General features: G+C 37.3%; 1 protein-coding gene across 2 annotated transcripts in view; it reads right to left on the bottom strand.

The window, feature by feature from the left end:
- ASAP1 (ArfGAP with SH3 domain, ankyrin repeat and PH domain 1) overlaps positions 1-19,536 on the bottom strand; it is a 299,002-nt gene that overhangs the window by 167,229 nt on the left and 112,237 nt on the right. For both annotated transcript variants that reach the window (XM_045005497.1, XM_045005498.1), the window contains exon 4: positions 5,105-5,177. In XM_045005497.1, coding sequence (XP_044861432.1) covers positions 5,105-5,177 — 73 coding nt within the window. The remainder of the gene's footprint in view (positions 1-5,104; positions 5,178-19,536) is intronic.

Below are 19,536 nucleotides of genomic sequence, written 5' to 3'. Positions count from 1 at the left end.
TGATAATGATGAGTGGCCATTACAGACTGCAGTCTGCCCCAGTGAGCGGGGGCTAGATGATGACTGGCAGTAGCCACTCAGGCAAGATGGGTTTAGCGGGTTGGGGGTTCCCCTGGGAGGGGAAACCCAGAGAGTGGAGGTACTGCAGTGGGCAGAACCCCAAGGTAAGGGCCACTGGGGTCCGGAAGGGACACAGGGGCCAGCGAGACACCGGCCTGCAAAGGGCGCTCCATATGCTGGAAAAGAGCTAATTCCCAGATGACCAGCAGGAGGCGCTGTGCTGGTGAGTCCTGCATCACTACAGAGATCTAGACTCCTCTGAATAAAAATGTAGATACAGACTAACATGGCTACTCCGATACTTGACTCCCCTGAATGTCACTGTTCATATGTTATTGTTTTGCCTGTAATTATATAACTATTATTTTCTGGAAAGCATATATTGGAGTAGAGATCTCAACACACAGGCGCTATTACTATCCCAATGTAATTTTATTTGCCTCCACCCCTAGCCAGTTTTGATTTTTCAAAAGAGTTTGAGGTAGGTGAGAGTTTAATAAAGTCACTCTCTGATTTATCAACTTCATGCCCCTTGTAAGTAAAATATAAAATAAGTCCTTTAAGCCACTAAAATGTAGCTAGTGGCTTCCCCCTGCAATATAAAAATATCATCCATCTCCTTCTTGAACTGATGTATGACAAGAGTTTCCATTGCTGCCTTTGGTATCTTGTGTGGAAAAATTCTATTTGAATGAGATCTCAAGACACAAACTGATCTGCACTACTACTATTAGTCTCTAATCCCTTTGTTTTTACATTTGTTTTTTTTCCTTAGAGGACTCAATATATTTAATACTATATGCACTACTCACTTCCTTTATTTTCCCTCCAACCTTTATAAGCCAACTCTTCCATAGTAGAGGGACAAGGTGGGTGAAGTAACGTCTTTTATTGGACCAAAAGACATTGGTCAATAAAAGATATTACCTCATCCACCTTGTCTCTCTAATATCCTGAGACCAACAACCTTACAACAACACAGCATACAACTCTTCCTTATGTTGATTAACTATAGTCTGAATTAATTGCCTTCTTCATTCTGTTTCCAGTTTTAGCTATAAATGATCCCAACTGCACAACATTCTGAAGAGGGAATTACAATATTATCTTTCATACTTTATATGAAGAAAGTATTAAAGATGCTTACACCAATCTGTTCCTTGGAATATAATTTCTTTTCTGACTACTGCCTAATTTTATGTATATTCTTTACACTTTTCCTGGCCAGTAATGGGTTTCATTCTGGAACTCTGCTATTTATTCTTGGTCCTTTTATTAATACTTACTTAAATACGTGTTTTCATTATATGTTCCTTCCCTATAATGAACTGGCAGATCAATTTAGACACCTGTATGCAAGTAGGTTTCAAAAATGACTTTGGTTCTTCCAACATACTGCTTGCCCTTCATCATTAGACTTTAGAAATTTCTGAAAATTATATAATTTTCCAAATAATTTCCAGGGTGTACAAAAGAAACAGAAGTGAGCATCACATTTGACTTGGCTACAAACTTTTTAATTTTCAATTTTAACATTATTGTTTAAAATGACTCCTAACTAATGTTATCGCTTATTGATTCGTTTAAACAGTTTACATAACATGCCATGGTTACTGGCTTTGAAGTCAATGAAACCAGTTTTATTTCAAAACATGGGGCAAATGACAACTGAAGGCTATGGTGCAATTCATGTACATTTCACAGGAGGCGGTAAATGTTTGACAGTTCTTAAAAGTTGGTCAGTTTTGAAAGTCAGTCAGCATGTAGTCAAGTATCAGAGGGATAGCCGTGTTAGTCTGGATCTGTAAAAGCAGCAAAGAATCCTGTGGCACCTTATAGACTAACAGACGTTTTGCAGCATGAGCTTTCGTGGGTGAATACCCACTTCTTCAGATGCAAGACTACTAGATATATGTTGGGAAAATAACACAGCGAGGCACAGACCATCCAATAAGTTCTTGGACTGCATTGCAGACAACTTTTTATTTGAGAAGGTTGTAAAAGCTACTAGGGGGAAGCTGTTCTAGATTTGATTTTAACAAATAGGGAGGAACTCATTGAGAATTTGAAAGTGGAAGGCAGCTTGGGTGAAAGTGATCATGAAATCATAGAGTTTGCAATTCTAAGGAAGGGTAGAAGGGAGTACAGCAAAATAGAGACAATGAATTTCAGGAAGGCGGATTTTGGTAAGCTCAGAGAGCTGATAGGTAAGGTCCCATGGGAATCAACACTGAGGGGAAAAACAACTGAGGAGAGTTTGCAGTTTTTCAAAGGGACACTATTAAGGGCCCAAAAGCAAGCTACTCTGCTGGGTAGGAAAGATAGAAAATGTGGCAAAAGACCACCTTGGCTTAACCACGAGATCTTGCATGATCTAAAAAAAGAAAAAAGGAGTCATATAAAAAATGGAAACTAGGACAAATTACAAAGGATTAATATAGGCAAACAACACAGGAATGCAGGGGCAAGATTAGAAAGGCAAAGGCACAAAATGAGCTCAAACTAGCTATGGGAATAAAGGGAAACAAGACGACTTTTTATCAATACATTAGAAGCAAGAGGAAGATCAAGGAGAGGGTAGGCCCACTGCTCAGTGAGGAGGGAGAAACAGTAACAGGAAACTTGGAAATGGCAAAGATGCTTAATGACTTCTTTGTTTCACTCTTCAAAGAGAAGTCTGAAGGAATGCCTAACATAGTGAATGCTAATGGGAAAGGGGTAGGTTAGGAAGATAAAATAAAAAAAGAACAAGTTAAAAATCACTTAGAAAAGTTAGATGCCTGCAAGTCACCAGGGCCTGATGAAATGCATCCTAGAATACTCAAGTTGCTAACTGAGGAGGTATCTGAGCCTCTAACTATTATCTTTGGAAAATCATGGGAGACAGGAGAGATTCCAGAAGACTAGAAAAGGGCAAATATAGTGCCCATCTATAAAAAGGGAAATAAAAACAACCCAGGAAACTACAGACCAGTTAGTTTAACTTCTGTGCCAGGGAAGATAATGGAGCAAGTAATTAAGGAAATCATCTGCAAACTCTTGGAAGGTGGTAAGGTGATAGGGAATAGCCAGCATGGATTTGTAAAGAACAAATCATGTCAAACCAATCTGATAGCTTTCTTTGATAGGATAATGAGTCTTGTGGATAAGGGAGAAGCGGTGGATATGGTATACCTAGACTTTAGTAAGGCATTTGATAAGGTCTTGCATGATATTCTTATCAATAAACTAGGCAAATACAACTTAGATGGGGCTACTATAAGGTGGGTGCATAACTGGCTGGATAACCGCACTCAGAGAGAAGTTATTAATGGTTCCCAATCCTGCTGGAAAGGTATAACAAGTGGGGTACCTCAGAGGTCTGTTTTGGTACTGGTTCTGTTCAATATCTTCATCAATGACTTAGATATTGGCATAGAAAGTACGCTTATTAAGTTTGCAGATGATACCAAACTGGGAGGGATTGCAACTGCTTTGGAGGATAGGGTCATAAATGATCTGGACAAATTGGAGAAATGGTCTGAGGTAAACAGGATGAAGTTTAACACAGACAAATGCAAAGTGCTCCACTTAGGAAGGAACAATCAGTTTCACACATACAGAATGGGAAGAGACTGTCTAGGAAGGAGTACGGCAGAAAGGGATCTAGGGGCTATAGTGGACCACAAGCTAAATATGAGTCAACAGTGTGATGCTGTTGCAAAAAAAGCAAACGTGATTCGGGGATGCATTAACAGGTGTGTTGTGAGCAAGACAAGAGAAGTCATTCTTCCGCTCTACTCTGCGCTGGTTAGGCCTCAACTGGAGTATTGTGTCCAATTTTGGGCACCGCATTTCAAGAAAGATGTGGAGAAACTGGAGAGGGTCCAGAGAAGAGCAACAAGAATGATTAAAGGTCTAGAAAACATGACCTACGAAGGAAGGCTGAAAGAATTGGGTTTGTTTAGTTTGGAAAAGAGAAGACTGAGAGGGGACATAATAGCAGTTTTCAGGTATCTAAAAGGATGTCATAAGGAGGAGGAAGAAAACTTGTTCATCTTAGCCTCTAAGGATAGAACAAGAAGCAATGGGCTTAAACTGCAGAAAGGGAGGTTTAGGTTGAACATTAGGAAAAAGTTCCTAACTGTCAGGGTGGTTAAACATTGGAATAAATTGCCTAGGGAGGTTGTGGAATCTCCATCTCTGGAGATATTTAAGAGTAGGTTAGATAAATGTCTATCAGGGATGGTCTAGACAGTATTTGGTCCTGCCGTGAGGGCAGGGGACTGGACTCGATGACCTCTCGAGGTCCCTTCCAGTCCTAGAATCTATGAATAATAACATACATTAATGGAGATTTTGTAAAGTACAGACTTCAAAAGGGACAAAATTTCATGACATATTTGCATTCTAGCCATTCATCCAGGTTCTTATATTGGTGCCCATTATCATTGTATCCAAGTTCCTCTAAGGGGCAAAAAATGGCACATCTCCCCTCCCTCCCCCCGCTGCTGACAAGACGCACAGTGTTTTCATTTTCTGTACATTATTATTTAATATATAGAGAGAGCGATGGTGTAAGGTTACTAATGTTGTAAAGCTTGGGCAAAAGGGTAGGTTTTGCATTTTAGTTCTGATGATGAGGAAGTTAATAGTCGCTCTCATTTCATGTGGTAATAATCTTGATCCAGGGTTCAGTCTCCTGCTGTGACAGGTCTCTTCTGGTCAACAGCTTTGCTGTTCCAGTGGAATGTACCTGTTGTGAGATGTCATGGTAGCACAGAATGAGAAAAAGTCTCTCTCTCCTTCCACCCCCATCCCCAGGAAGGCAGGATCAGTTCATTAGGGAGCTTTGGGGGGGAAAAAAATCAGGACGACATCCTTGAAATACACGGTTTCCAATGAGGTGTCGGGGGGCAGAGGTGTACTCCCAGCCACTTGTATTGTGGAAGAGGCAGGCATCACCTACTCTTTAAGTTTAATATGCAACGAACAGCAAAGCAAACTTTGTAAACATTATTTAATAGAATGGTTTAGATTCTCATATAAGACCAAAAACACTTACCTTGCCCAGAATTATATATTGCTTTTACAGACTTTTTCACTTTCTGTAGTGCAGTTCTGTCTTGATCCAATGCCTGTAATAAAAGAGAGACTGTCAAAAAAGACCACCTCTGTTTAGCTTGTTATTGAATAGCATCATCCAGTTTCATAATATTTCTTAGTACATAGTGAATAATTTCAGGGTCTGGAAGCACTACAGATGCACTGTGCTCAGCCCTCTGGGAAGGTCATAGGTCACTCAACCCCTTCAAGTCAATTAAAGAGCTGAATTAAACATCTCTGAAAGGAAACTTATCCTGGAGAGCTGAATGGTTGTAAGAGAGCTAAAGGACAGCTGTAAGTTGATTAAAGCTTTGTAAAATAACTCTGTCAACTTGAAAGATAGTCAATTTAGAAAAGTAAATTACAAGTCATGTAGATATTACAGCTGCCTGAGTTCCCTGCCAATTTCTATGGTTTTAGTCATTTCACTATTACTCACACAAACAAAACTGACTATTCAGAGGAAACAGTGAAATTCTCATTCAGTAATTTTTTAGGTTAGCTGTTGTGATATTAGGTACACCATTTTTAGATACAATTCTGACTTTTCAGGCTGACTGTGTTCCTCTTAAAAATAAATTGGATACAGAGTGATAAATTTAAAGAAAAAAACAAAACAAAGAACCTGATTTTGTAAACACACACATGAATCCATTCACAACCTATTGAAAAGGATGAAACAAGTTAATATACCTTCAGAAAACTTTTCTGAGAAAGCTCCAAATTAAAATAAAGTCAAAGAAATAAAAAGCCAGCTTAGTTTGTGGAGTAAGAAATTTTAAAGTCGCACTAGAGCTTCTTAAACCAGTCAAGGCCCATTCCCTTGTAAATTTAGGTATTGGGCACACTAAGCACTTTCCTACATATGTTTGCTTACATAACTCATTGTTCATAACTAAGAGAATAGATACACAATAGAAGTGTTTAAATTGATTATTTTGGACCACTAAAGACAAAGGGAATTATGACGGGTTGGATCACAGAAACCCCCTCTCTGGCTTCCCACTACTCCTTCTCAATGGAAAAGCATCAGATTAAAGATGGATTCCAGTTCAGGTGACATGATCACATGTCACTAAGACTTCATTACCCACTTGCCAGCACACACACAAGAAGACTTACAAGTAAAACAGAGCTATCTTTAGACAATGTCCTGGTTAATGAGAGCCATCAAGATTCCAAACCACCATTAATGGCCCACACTTTGCATAATTACAATAGGACCTCAGAGTTATATTTCCTATTTCTAGTTTCAGAAACAAGAGTGATACATTTATACAATTAGGATGACCACACTCAGTAGATTATAAGCTTTGTAATGGTACCTTACAAGAGACCTTTTGCATAAAGCATATTTTAGTTACATTATGTTCACACTCATCAGCATATTTTCATAAAAACATATAGAGTGCAGTGTCACAGGAACAACTTAATATCAATTACTACAGTGTTAGGTTTACATGTAATAAATGTTCTGTTAATACCCTGCATTTTGGCAATGCACTTGGATTTGGATTGTTACCTAAAATTTAAGTGGCTCAATGCTGACAAAGCAAAATAGTTATAGTTCGAAGATATATAATACCAATAGTAAAGGACAATATATAACAATATTTTATGGATTAATATCCAATTCAGAGCACATTATGTACTCAACTGAACAATAACTTATTTGCATTTCAAATACAGTTAATTTTTGACAAGTTCAAAACCACAAAATCGGCAATACGATCTCTTTTTATACTGTTTTTCTTTTCATTTCAATTATATCAGAACAATGGATAAAATACAATTTTACATAGACTTTTTTCTTTAGTTACAGTGAGGAATATTTTATTTTATCATGCCTTACACTAGGATGGAAACTAAAAATATTTAAAATTGTGAAACTGACAAATATCAACACTAAGAATGTTTTATTGTTGTTCTTGGAAGATCTTATGGTGGTACAAGGTGGGTAGTAGCTGACCTTTGCTGCCTCCTCAATGGCAACCAAAACTGTATTACCAATCCATACAGCATAAACCACCTCAGCAAGTACTTATCTTGAATGTCTAGTGAAGTTCTAATCAATGTCAACTAGTATGATGAGGGCTACTCAGAAAAGATAGTGTAATTCTTCAATTATCTAGCCACATTTTAGTTTAGATTAGGAATTTCAGCATTAGAATTTTTTTTTTTTGGGGGTGCAAAATACAACTGTTTATGTGTGAATTAGGAGACGTTTCAGTGATAAAGCTTGTGAAGGAATCTGATAATACTGAACCAAACAAGACACTAAGGAAGAAATTCAAAGTTTAATTTGGAAATAGATAAAAGAAAATTTGACCTTCAGAGTGAAACCTAATTAGAAAACTAGACAAAATTCATTCATTGGGGTGGGTTTGCATTATTTATGAAGTGCCATCACTGAGCACAGCAACATATAGAGGATGACATCTCTGGCCTCAAGGAGCTTATGAGCTTAATCAGACTGACAACATGGGTCAGTTTTGTACATTTATACTTTAAAGTATCTCTATTTGAACAAATCCTGTCTAGTTTAAAATACATCATATATATATCAATTCAGGGCAGAATGTTTGTACAATGCTTTACACAATGGGACCCCAATTCTAACTGAGGTTTCTGGGTGTTACGGCAACAATTATCATACCTTCTTCCATTTAATAATTTCAAAACAGAGGCCCTTCTGTCCCCAAATATGTTAAACTCTTACATTTGATGTGTTAATACTTTATTACACTATATTTTGCTTCCAAGGACGTTGTTATAAATAGCAGAGCGCAATTATGTTGCATCCAGGTTTCAAATTAATTTTTATTAATAAGTATTGTCTTTGGAAAGGGCTCAAATGGAAAGGAATATCTTTATATTCCCCTACTAGTCCAAAGTACGTGTGTGCATATATATTTTTAAAAAAATATTCCAAGCAGATGTATTTAGAATAGCTATTTTACAGACAAAAATTACAGTATTAAAATATTTTTATTCTATAAAATAGGAAGTTCAGAAATATAAAATTCCAACAAAAGCTTCACATGGGTAGATTCATAAAAGCTGTATTGCCATAATTGGAGATTAGTAATTTTATGGCATTTTGAATGGTTTTGAAATGAGTGTGTAAAAATGTGCAGATTGTTGTATTTAAAGAACTACTGCAGGAGGTCAAATAGAAAACATTATAATCATGAAGATTACATTTATAAGTCTATAATTTAGTACTCCGGAACTAAAGTTCAAACCAACAGAAGCTCCCACAAACAGTTTTACTCTTTCATCTAAAACACATTTAAACTCATAATAAAATAATAATTACAGGCAAACAGTACTTAACTGCAACTGAACTAATAGAAATATTGAAGCTACATCTAGATCTTGAAAATGGCATCTCAATCTCTTTGACGGATATTTAAGACCTTCTCTTAGGAGAAATAATGTGTTAATTGTTGAGTCAGTTTTCCCACTACTTTCCTTCAGCTGCTTGAGCCATAGTTCACCTTAAGAAGACTTCCAACAGAGAGCAATCATGGATAACTATGTGCATCATTTGTATTGCTAGATCCCTGTTCAACTTAAGGATTTTCTTTTTCCATTTCTGTCTCTTGTCTCCTTTTATCTTACAATTCGTGAGGCCATTGATGTACAGTAGAACCTCAGTTATGAACACCTTGGGAATGGAGGTTGTTCATAACTCTAAAATGTTTGTAACTCTGAACAAAACGTTATGGTGGGTCTTTCAAAAGTTTACAACTGAACTTTGACTTACATGGCTTTGAAATTTTACTATGCAGAAGAAAAATGCTGCTTTTAACCATCTTAATTTAAATGAAACAAGCACAGAAAGTTTACTTACCATGTCAAATCTTTTTTAAACTTTCCCTTTATTTTTTAGTAGTTTACGTTTAACACAGTACTGTACTGTATTTGCATTTTTTGGTCTGCCTGATTGTGTTCTTCTGGTTCCAAACGAGATATATGGTTGACCAGTCAGTTCATAATTCTGATGTTCATAACTCTGAGGTTCTACTGTATGTCCAAATTGTAGCTGAAGGCAAAAAAAGGAAAGTGTGTGCAAAAAGCCTCCCTAGTTCTCTATTTCACAAACAGCCATGGGAAGTTAGCTGCCTTTGTATTCCAGCCCCTCAGTGGTTTGAGCATTGGCCTGCTAAACCCAGGATTGTGAGTTCAGTCCTTGAGGGTGTCATTTAAGGAACTGGGGTTAAAAAAAAACAAAACCCAAAAAACAAAAAACCTGGGGATTGGTCCTGCTTCAAGAAGGGGGTTGGACTAGATGACCTCGTGAGGTCCCTTCCAACCCTGATATTCTATGATTCTAATTGAACTAAAACAAGTGTCATTGGTACACTGCTTCTGTGGATTAACCAATGTTAATTTGGCACATTATAATACATTTTTTCCATGCAAAACTTCTATCTTTCAGGGTCCACCTAAATTTTATATGTGCTTAGCACTTTAGCAAGTGGATACATTTTACACTAACTGATATTGATTCTTCTGAAGGATAAATGATCTCTACTGCTCCTATTTTTTTTTAAGCCACTATCCTGTGTGAGATCACTTTTGTTGTCTTTCAGGAGAACACTGCTGGAGTACTGACATCACAAATAATCAGAGCTGTGAGAAAAGTAATTGGTCCAATCAAATGAGGAAAGATGATGTAAACCAAGTACCTTTTACTAGAGATTATTATTAGTCCTATGGCAAAAAATTATGTTAAGATTTAGAATGCCGAGTTGAGCAAATATCGAACTACTGAAAACAAGTTAATGCACAGTTAAGGCTGTTCATGCAACCTATTCAATTCTGCACAGAAAAGATGCATACTGCACCCTGAAAGTATGCATGCACCTCTTCTCTTTCCTTATAGACACAAGAGGGTGTAAAACACAGATCACTTCATATAATAATCAAAGCTGACATATCTCTCAGAGTAATCCATAGATGACACAAATACCCTTGAACAAAGCAGAACTATCTACTGCCTCCACCATTCAGTACAGATACACCTCATCCAGACCACACTCACTTTACCTGGAGTGCATGCAGATAGTAAATGTTTAGACTGCTCTCATATATACAGCTCACGACTACAATACCCTTTGCAGTAAAACCCCTGTGCCCTGTTAATTATAAAATGTACACAAGGCTTCTATTTTGGAGGGGGTTATTAATGTCATTTTCCAGGGTTTATTTTTTAGCAATTTTCATGTTCTATGGGGATATCCAAAAATCAGCGGGGATACTGATACTGAATGAGAAGATTTTTTTTCAGGTACTTCCCAAAATTCTTGCCTAAATAGAATCTACTTTAATTTTTATTGTATGTCATTATATGTATAAAAATGACTTACATGTGATCTTAACTTTTTTCTCCATGTTACTGAACCCCATGGTTTAGTATTTTGTGTGTTTGTCCCTAGTGCACTTTAACGTAGTAAGAGCATTTATGTTAAAGCGCACTAGAGAGTATAATGTACTAAAATCTCATTTCGTGGGCAAGTTAGTGATAGAAAGGTAAAGGAGATGTCACTTGATTTGTAAAAATCTACAGAATGATAATTTCAATGGCGTTTTCTTCTGTGGCATCACAGGGGGGACTCGCTCCACCCCAGCTCCAGGACCACCAGTTGCTGGAAATGTTGATAACACATCATCAGGAATGGGTCAAGATGGGTATAATTTGAAAGCTCTTTCTGCCGCAAACACAAGGGTGCCAAACATTGAAAAAAACCTAGTACAGTATATAGATATATATTTGAGAAAATGTTTAAAAATCAACATTTTTTCAATTATACTTTAACATTGCATACATGAAAGAAGACACTCATCTTTGGTAATGATAGGGAAGTTAGCCTTAACATGCGGGACTGAAAACATTTATTCATCAAAGTCATCATCTGTGTCCTCTCAGAGCACCATTCCTAGACAATGTCATCAACACTAATCCTTGTCCACACCACACTCGCACATCTCTGTGCAAGGAAGGCTGCAGGCCAAACATCTGGAGGGTTCTGAGCATTTGGTCATTGCACATGAGCATTTGATTTGGAGAAGGATTGATTCAAGAATGCATGGTATTTCAGATATAACTAGTGTGATCAGTCCCTCCTCCAAAACCTGTCAATGCCCAATTGATGAGGATAGTTTTGGACACCCTCAATTATCCTGAAGCCATTCCATTATTTGATAATTTGCCCTCTAGATAGCAGGTATAAATATACCCCTTGTCAGTGGCAATTCTTCTTTCTGCTTCTCAGAAATCATACCCCAATGTAGCTCTACAGGTATTAAAGACAGTCTTCAAATAGCAAACTCGGCATATGAATGCCTCCAGTGCATTTATAAACTCATCAGTGACTTTCTCAGCCATTCCTAACATCTTCAGAGCAAGGACAGAGTCTCTGGATGCTGAATCGAATGCCTTGCAATAAAATAAATTAGTATTTTCAGCCAACCTTCCAGTAATGTCACAAATTGAAAAGACATGCAACCTGGTAACGCACTGGCTTTTAATGTTCCGAGTGATAGGAACACATCTCTGAGGGATATACTGTCATTCTGTTCACCAGCAGCAGGCACAAAAACAGAATTGTGCAGAAGTATTGGATAGCATTTCACATACAGCACTATGTGTGTCTTGTGCAAAAATACAGAGTTTAGCAGTACCTCTCTCTGTGGCATTGATAGCATGCAAGGTAATTTTACTGTCAGCCTTCACATGGGAACTACAAGGAAACTCCACTGAACAGTGTAAAGCACCAGATTCATTATGCCATGTGATAAATAATTTTTTTTGAATAATTCTTCGTATGCTGGAGCATTTTTCCTGCAAGGTATGCAGTTACTTGCCCTTCATGTGAGTATGAGACAGTTGCTTCTTCATTGCAATGTTGCAGATGTTCACGGAGTCAAAATATTGCACACATGCAATACCATGGAATCTTTTCTTTCTGGTAATGTTTTTAATTGATTCATCTACATAAATGTCAAACACAGGGTGAACTTCATTATTGGTCCAGTATTCTCTCTGTAGCCTCATAATGAAGTGTCAGTCAAATCTCAGCAGATGTTAACAGTTTCTGGTTTGTCAAGCGCTTGTACCTCAGTCATACCATCTACGACTGCTACACCGAAAGACCTGTACTGGCATAACGTACCAGTCACATTGTCAGTAGATGCTGGCTTAGGAAGAGCATGCAAGCTGTGCATTAGTATGCTTTTTAACCGGAACATATGCACTGTTCCCTCTCATTCAAACATTAATTGTCGTACCATGGAGAACTTGTACTTTCCCAAAGTCTCATGTAAATCAGTATCATGCTGAGATCAGGACACAACCAGGAGATGAGCAAATAATGACCTGTCAGCGATTAGCTCTGTAATAGTCCCTGCCATATTCATTCTCTCTTCTTTGTATTTGAGCACAACTTTAGTCTATTCTTGATTGGCGATGATAGACCAGCGGTAGGCAACCTATGGTAAGTGTGCCGAAGGCGGCACACGAGCTGATTTTCAGTGGCACTCACACTGCCCGGGTCCTGGCCACCAGTCCAGAGGGCTCTGCATTTTAATTTAAATTTAAATTAAGCTTCTTAAACATTTTAAAAACCTTATTTACTTTACATACAACAATAGTTTAGTTATATATTATAGACTTATAGAAAAAGACCTTCTAAAAATGTTAAAATGTATTACTGGCACACAAAACTTTAATTTACAGTGAATAAATGAAGACTCGGCACACCACTTCTGAAAGGTTGCCGACTCCTGTAGCCCTGGATAATACAAGTCATGACCCCGAGTATCCATTCAACTGATACCTTTAGTTATCTCATCTGAAGACACCTTTCATCATGATATTAATGAGCTCCAGTCCGTCATATGCAAATCAGTTGCCAGTGCACGTAAGCTCATCCTGTAGCTTTGAAATTGACCCTTCTGGCATTTAACAACACCTAATGAGCCTAGATCAGGGGTTCTCACAACAAATTTTTTGGTGGCCTCAGAGTGTGGCCCTGAACACTGCAAATAGAGAATGCATCTCCCTAGAGTCTTCACTTCCTGGTATTCAAACGTTTCTATTGCCATTACTTCCCCCTTCCTATCAACCAACTCAAATGCAGTGCTTGAAGCAAAGGACAACTATGTTACAGTTGAATGGTGTTCCTTGTCACTTTTTGGAGTAGTTGGAGAGTGGAGTTTGGAGAGTGGCTGGTGAGAGAAATCATAAACAAAGTGGGCCAAAATACTGAAAGTTTTATATTTTAGAGAAAGATCTTCTGAATGCTGTCCAATAGATAAACCCCAGCTATAAGAAAGTTAGTTTTTCATAGATTCCAAAGCCAGAAGGGATTATTATAATCATCTAGTCTGACTTCCTGTATAACACAGGCCTAAGAACTTCCCCAAAATAATTCCTACTTCATATTTTTAGAAAAACATTCAATCTTGATTTTAAAATAGTCAGTGATGAGGAATCTACCACAACCCTTCATAAGTGGCACTAATAGTTAATTTCTCTCACTGTTAAAAACATACACCATATTTCCATTCTGAATTTGTTTAGCTTCAACTTTCATCTATTGGATCATGTTATACCAGTTTCTGGTAGATTGAAGAGCCCATTATCAAATATTTGTTCCCCATGTAGTTACTTATAGTCTGTAATCAAACTACCCCTTAACTCCTCTTTGTTGAGCTAAATAGATTGAGTTTCTCGAAACTACCATTATAAGGCACATTTCTAATCCTTTAATCATACTCATGGCTCGTGTCTGAACTCTCTAAAATTTATCAACATCCTTCTTGAATTGTGACTACCAGTACTGGACAAAGTATTCCAGCAATGGTCACATCAGTGCCATATACATAGATAAAATAATATCTGTACTCCTTTTCTACTCAAGATTCCCATGTTTATGCAGTCTTGGATTGCATTAGATTAGCCCTTTTGGCCAAAGTGTTGCACTGCGAGCTCATGTGCATCTGTTTCTATACCATGACTGCAAAATCTTTTTCAGAGTCACTGATTCCCAGGATAGAGTCCCCCATCATGTCAGATGGCTATATTTTTTGTTTCTAGATGTACACATTTACATTTACCCATATTAAAACCCATATGGTTTGCTTACAACCAGCTTACCAAGTGGATCTAGATCACTCCTTATCAGTGACCTGTTCTCTTCATTACTTGCCACCCCTCCAATTTTTGGGTAATCTGCAAACTTTATCAGTAATTATTTTGTTTTCTTCAAGGTCATTAATAAAAAAGTCAAATAGCACAGGGCCAAGAACTGAACTCTGTGAGACCCCACAGGAAACACATCTGTTCGATGATGATTCTCTGTTTACAATTAGATTTTGAGACCTATCAGTTACCCAGCTATTAAAACATTTAATGTATGCAATGATAATTTTATATCTTCCTTTTTTAAATCAAAATGGCATCTTGTACCAAGTCAGGTGCCTTGCAGAAATCTAAGTATATTACATCAACACTATTAATTTTGTCGACCTAACTTGTAATCTCATAAAAAAAGATATCAAGTTAGTTTGACAGGATCTATTTTTGATAAACCCATGCTGATTGGCATTAATTATATTACCCTCCTTTAATTCTTTATTAATCAAGTGCCTTATCAGACACTCCACTATCTTGTCCAGGATTGCTGTCAAACAAATAATTATCCAGGCCATCCCATGTACCCTTTTTAAATATTGGCACAACATTAACTTTCTTCCAGTCTCCTGGGAGTGTTCGTTGTTCAAAGATTTGTTGAAAATCAACACTGACAGTCCAGCGAACTCCTCAGCCATCTCTTTTAAAAAACTTCTGAATGCAAGTTATCCAGACCAGCTGATTTTAAAATGTCTAGCTTGAGTAGCTACTGTTTAATATCCTAATCAGATACTAGTTGAATGGAAAGAGTGTTATGTGATATGACACCATCTGTTTTTCCCCCAAATAAAGAACAGAAATATTTCTTGAACACTTCTCCCTTTTGCGCATCATTATTTATAATTCTACAATTTCCATTTATTAATGGACCAATACCCATTGTTAAGCTTCCTTTTGTGCCTAACACACTTTAAAAACTCTTTACCATCAGAACTTGTAATGTTTCTATTCCACATCCACATATGCCGGTCAGCCATGAACCCTTCCATTTCCCTTTTAATGTTCTTCTAATATTTATTAATTGGTTTACACATTGTCACTGCAGCAATTATTCAGACACTTAGGCAAATCAGTGCAAACTATCACAGCTCTTGAATACAAATCTCTGATATGCTCCCAATCTGCTCTCATACATTGTATGAGGTGTACACCAGGAATAATGCTTAGATCATTTCCACCTGAGTGAACCACAACAATGTCCAGTAGGTCACAACCTCTTAAATCACAAGTTAGACACTGCAGAATCAGCAATTCTTGATGCCAATGCAGGCCACCTCGCTCTACCCAAAGCAGTCTGTAGTCAGCAATCCCCATGTCAAGCTGTGCTCCTTGATTTCCCAAAAACTTCTGCAACCTTGTAATCCTGAAACTGACCAGAATCTACACGTTGGCAACCCTGGTAGCACATGTATTCATTTCCCTGAGCCATCAAGGTAGCTGCAATGTCAGTTCCAAACCTCCACAGTGTGTGTCCTGGGAAACACCACCTTAATCTGCCCCAAAATCAAGAAGTAGCCATTTGTCCCTCTCCCACCAACACCAAGAGTTACTAAAATACAGATTTTCTTAAACAACCAATCCAACATTTGCCTATAATCTGACCGAATTTCTCACCTCCACTGCAGACACAACCCCTGTTCCTGTCCCCTGGTCCCGACCCCCAGTCCACACCCACAAAGTCCTCTGCCTCCAGTTCCTTCCCACCCAATATAACCAAAATTTTGGTTAGATTGGCTACTGACTATTCTGTGTGTTCACACTAAACCTCTCCATAAATTAAATGTTATATTATAACAGAGGCAACTTGTAGCAAGCATCAGGAGTTATTAAATCTTTACTGCACAGCTGTACAAAGGTTCAGACTAGAAACATCAGTGGTGGAGTATTCACTGGGGCAATGGTGTTGGCACATTCCCTCAAACTACACTGGCAAGCTTAAAGTGGCTGTATAGAAACTCACTATTTTTTTTCTTTATTGGCGTATGGCGTATGCGTAGTGTAATCCTTCCATCTATGTAAGTGAATTGAACATGTTCTTAAATACTGTCCACAATTGCGGTCTCCCAAACATTTAAGTGGTGCTATGCATTACTTAGAGTAAAACTCGACTCGCTGCAGCCCCAAAACCTCTCCTCCTTTCCCCCATTCTTCTGCCCCCTAACACACCTTCTTTCTCCTCCCAGGAAGCATTCATATGTCTAATTTTTCCCTCAAATGCTTTAATTACAATGCCACAAAATAAAATTGTCACCCATGACTCACAAATTGTAGCAACCCCCACACACTCAGTCCAAATCTCTTTTTATCTTATGTGGGGACTTGTGATAAACTTATCTTTAGTTATGTTAACTGTAGGATGAATTCACAGCAATCAAACTCAATGAGGTCTGTGATCCATCTACTCATTAATACCGTTCAGTTTAACAGCACACTATAACAAGGAAACTGGGTTTGGCGGGGGGTGGGTGGGGAGGGATGTAACTCAGGAACTCCTCAGTCAAATGACCCCCAAATTTGAACAATTAATGCTACCCTGCAACTCCATGCACATCAAATGTCAAAGCAATCTGAGTAATTATTTGGATTTTAGAGCTTTAAAGCATATACAATAGCAGGAATGAAAAACCTCTAGCTGTTTTTCTCTACTGGCACATGAAGACTATAAAATAAATGTATGTTTTCTTAAATGTCAGTCTCATTTTGAGTCCCCAAAAGATTTAGTGGGTGCCACGCACTACGTTAAAATTTGACAGAGTACCTTGAACCTCCTCACATCAATAATTTCATCTCTAGCTTGTGTGCAACACCCCCCCCCAAACAAAACTATCAACTTTCTGAAAAATAGGAGAGAGGGGTGTTATATCTCCACAACCTTTAGCTCAAATGACCCCAAATGGGTCACTGCGCCTACCCTACATTTTCAAACATACTGATTTAAGTTATAACACAAAATACAAAGTGTACAGTGCTCAGTTTTTAGTATTATTTTGATTACAAATATTTGCACTGTAAAAAAGATAAACAAAAGAAGTAATATTTTTCAATTCACCTCATACAAGTACTGTTATGCAATCTCTATCATGGAAGTGCAACTTACAAATGTAGAATTATTTTTTACATAACTGCACTCAAAAACAAAACAATGTAAAATTTTAGAGCCTACAAGTCCATCATTCCTACTTCTTGTTCAGCCAATCACTAAGACCAAACAAATTGGTTTACATTTATGGGAGATAATACTGCCCGCTACTTACTTACAATGTCATCTGAAAGTGAGAACAGGTGTTTGCATGGCACTGTTCTAGCCAGCATTGCAAGGTATTTATATGCCAAAAATGCTAAACATTCATATGCCCCTTCATCTTTCGACTTGCACTATAGTGCAAATATTGGTAATAAAAATATTACTATAAAATGAGCACTCTACACTTTGTATTCTGCGTTGTAACTGAAATCAATATATTTGAAAATGTAGAAAAATATCCAATATTATTTATAATTAATTTACATTGGTATTCTATTATTAACAGTGCGATTAAAACTTTGTTTAATCATGATTAATTGTTTTAATCTTGCAATTAATCACAATTATATTTTTTTTAATCATTTGACAGCCCTAGTAAAAATATTTCCTTGGCTGCCTTTCAATTTAACTCACTTTCTCCTTGTTGTAATATTACAGGAGTGCCTGAGTTACCTTTTCTATGCTATTCATCATTCTGTAGACCTATGCTATGTTTTCCACTGTATGTCTCTTCTCTAAACGAAATAGTGAAATGCTAGCTCCCTTTAAGTCTGTGATAGAAATGGTATAGTCTAAAATGGAGCTAGGGCTTCACCCATAATCTTTTCAATGTCTTAATACGAAAGTCTTTACATGGTTCTAATAGTTTTGTTATTTCTTTACAAACCCCTTCTATTTCTGATACAACTCTTGAGACGCTCCAGGTGGGGTTATACAATTGATTTACTTAAAGCACAGTATTTTTAGTATTATCTAAAATAGTTATGTATATAATAGATTTCACTTTATCAGATTGTGAATGCTAGTTTTCGCCCCCCAACAACTCCACCCCCCCCCCCAAAATAGCAGGAGGAAAGCAGGATTTGGGGAGAAGTCATGAGCAAGTGAAAATAAAAAGTGATTATTCAAACAATTTTGTAACCTTTCGTGAAAAGCAGAACCTAGAATAAGTATAAAGTGAATATTATTAGCATGATTGTGCTGTCATCCTGGTTCCTTATACTGCACTCACTTCAATGCCGTATGTATTTTCTGACCTCATATATTACATAATACTCCAGGTGGGATCTAACAAGTGCCTTTATTGTAACAATACCTCCTGTTTTGTAGCTATACCTTAGTTAAAACCCAATGTATTCTTAGCATCTTTTCAGTTCCATTCAGTACTTTTTGCACATTGTTTTTCTTTAAGTTTAATTACATTACACATTCCTATATCTAACTGCATTTCCATTGCTGAAACAATTATTCAGACAGTTCTAATGTGTTTTTTTAATTTGATAACTGTATTTTTCTTCCCCCATGCCTTTCCTGTTTACTCTGTTCTCCAATTTAACTATGACCTGCAAACCTATAAAGCTAGTTTTAGTATGCTCACACAGCACATTTAATATCAATCACAACACTTTGAAAATGTGCAACACATTTAAAGACTTACTACCCCTATTTTACACACTGAGAATCTGAGCCACACAATGAGTGAACAGCAGAGTTTTGATTGGAACTTTGCACCAAGCTCACTGCAAGTGTATAGCATGTATCAAACAGCTAAATATTCATTCTCAAGATACCAACAGAATTTTTTCCAACTGGACAAAGTTGATCCTTGGCAAGCCTCTCTCATTACTACAGTTCTAGTTCTCTATTCATTACTGTGGCTCTTTCGACTCCAAGGTTCTTACTTTAGATCTCATGCAGAAGCAAGTCAAAGGATTTTTGCTGCTTAAAAATTATTTTAAAAGTTATTTGCAAGTTCAGGCTGTAGGCCAGAGTACGAGGAGAGCTGTTTGAGGAGCATCATTCAAAGGTGTTTGCTTTTTTCCCCATACTCTGTATGCCTAGCAATAGGTACTACATAAATAAAAATTATAGACTGAGTATCCCCCATCTCTCATGACAGTAATACAAACCCTTAAAAGAATCCTAGAAAGCTAGTTAAGCATGA

Source organism: Mauremys mutica, chromosome 2 (assembly GCF_020497125.1).
Source record: "Mauremys mutica isolate MM-2020 ecotype Southern chromosome 2, ASM2049712v1, whole genome shotgun sequence".
Lineage (NCBI taxonomy): Eukaryota > Metazoa > Chordata > Testudines > Geoemydidae > Mauremys > Mauremys mutica.
Note: the sequence above shows the minus strand (reverse complement) of the source record. Positions and strands in the feature narration are given on the sequence as shown.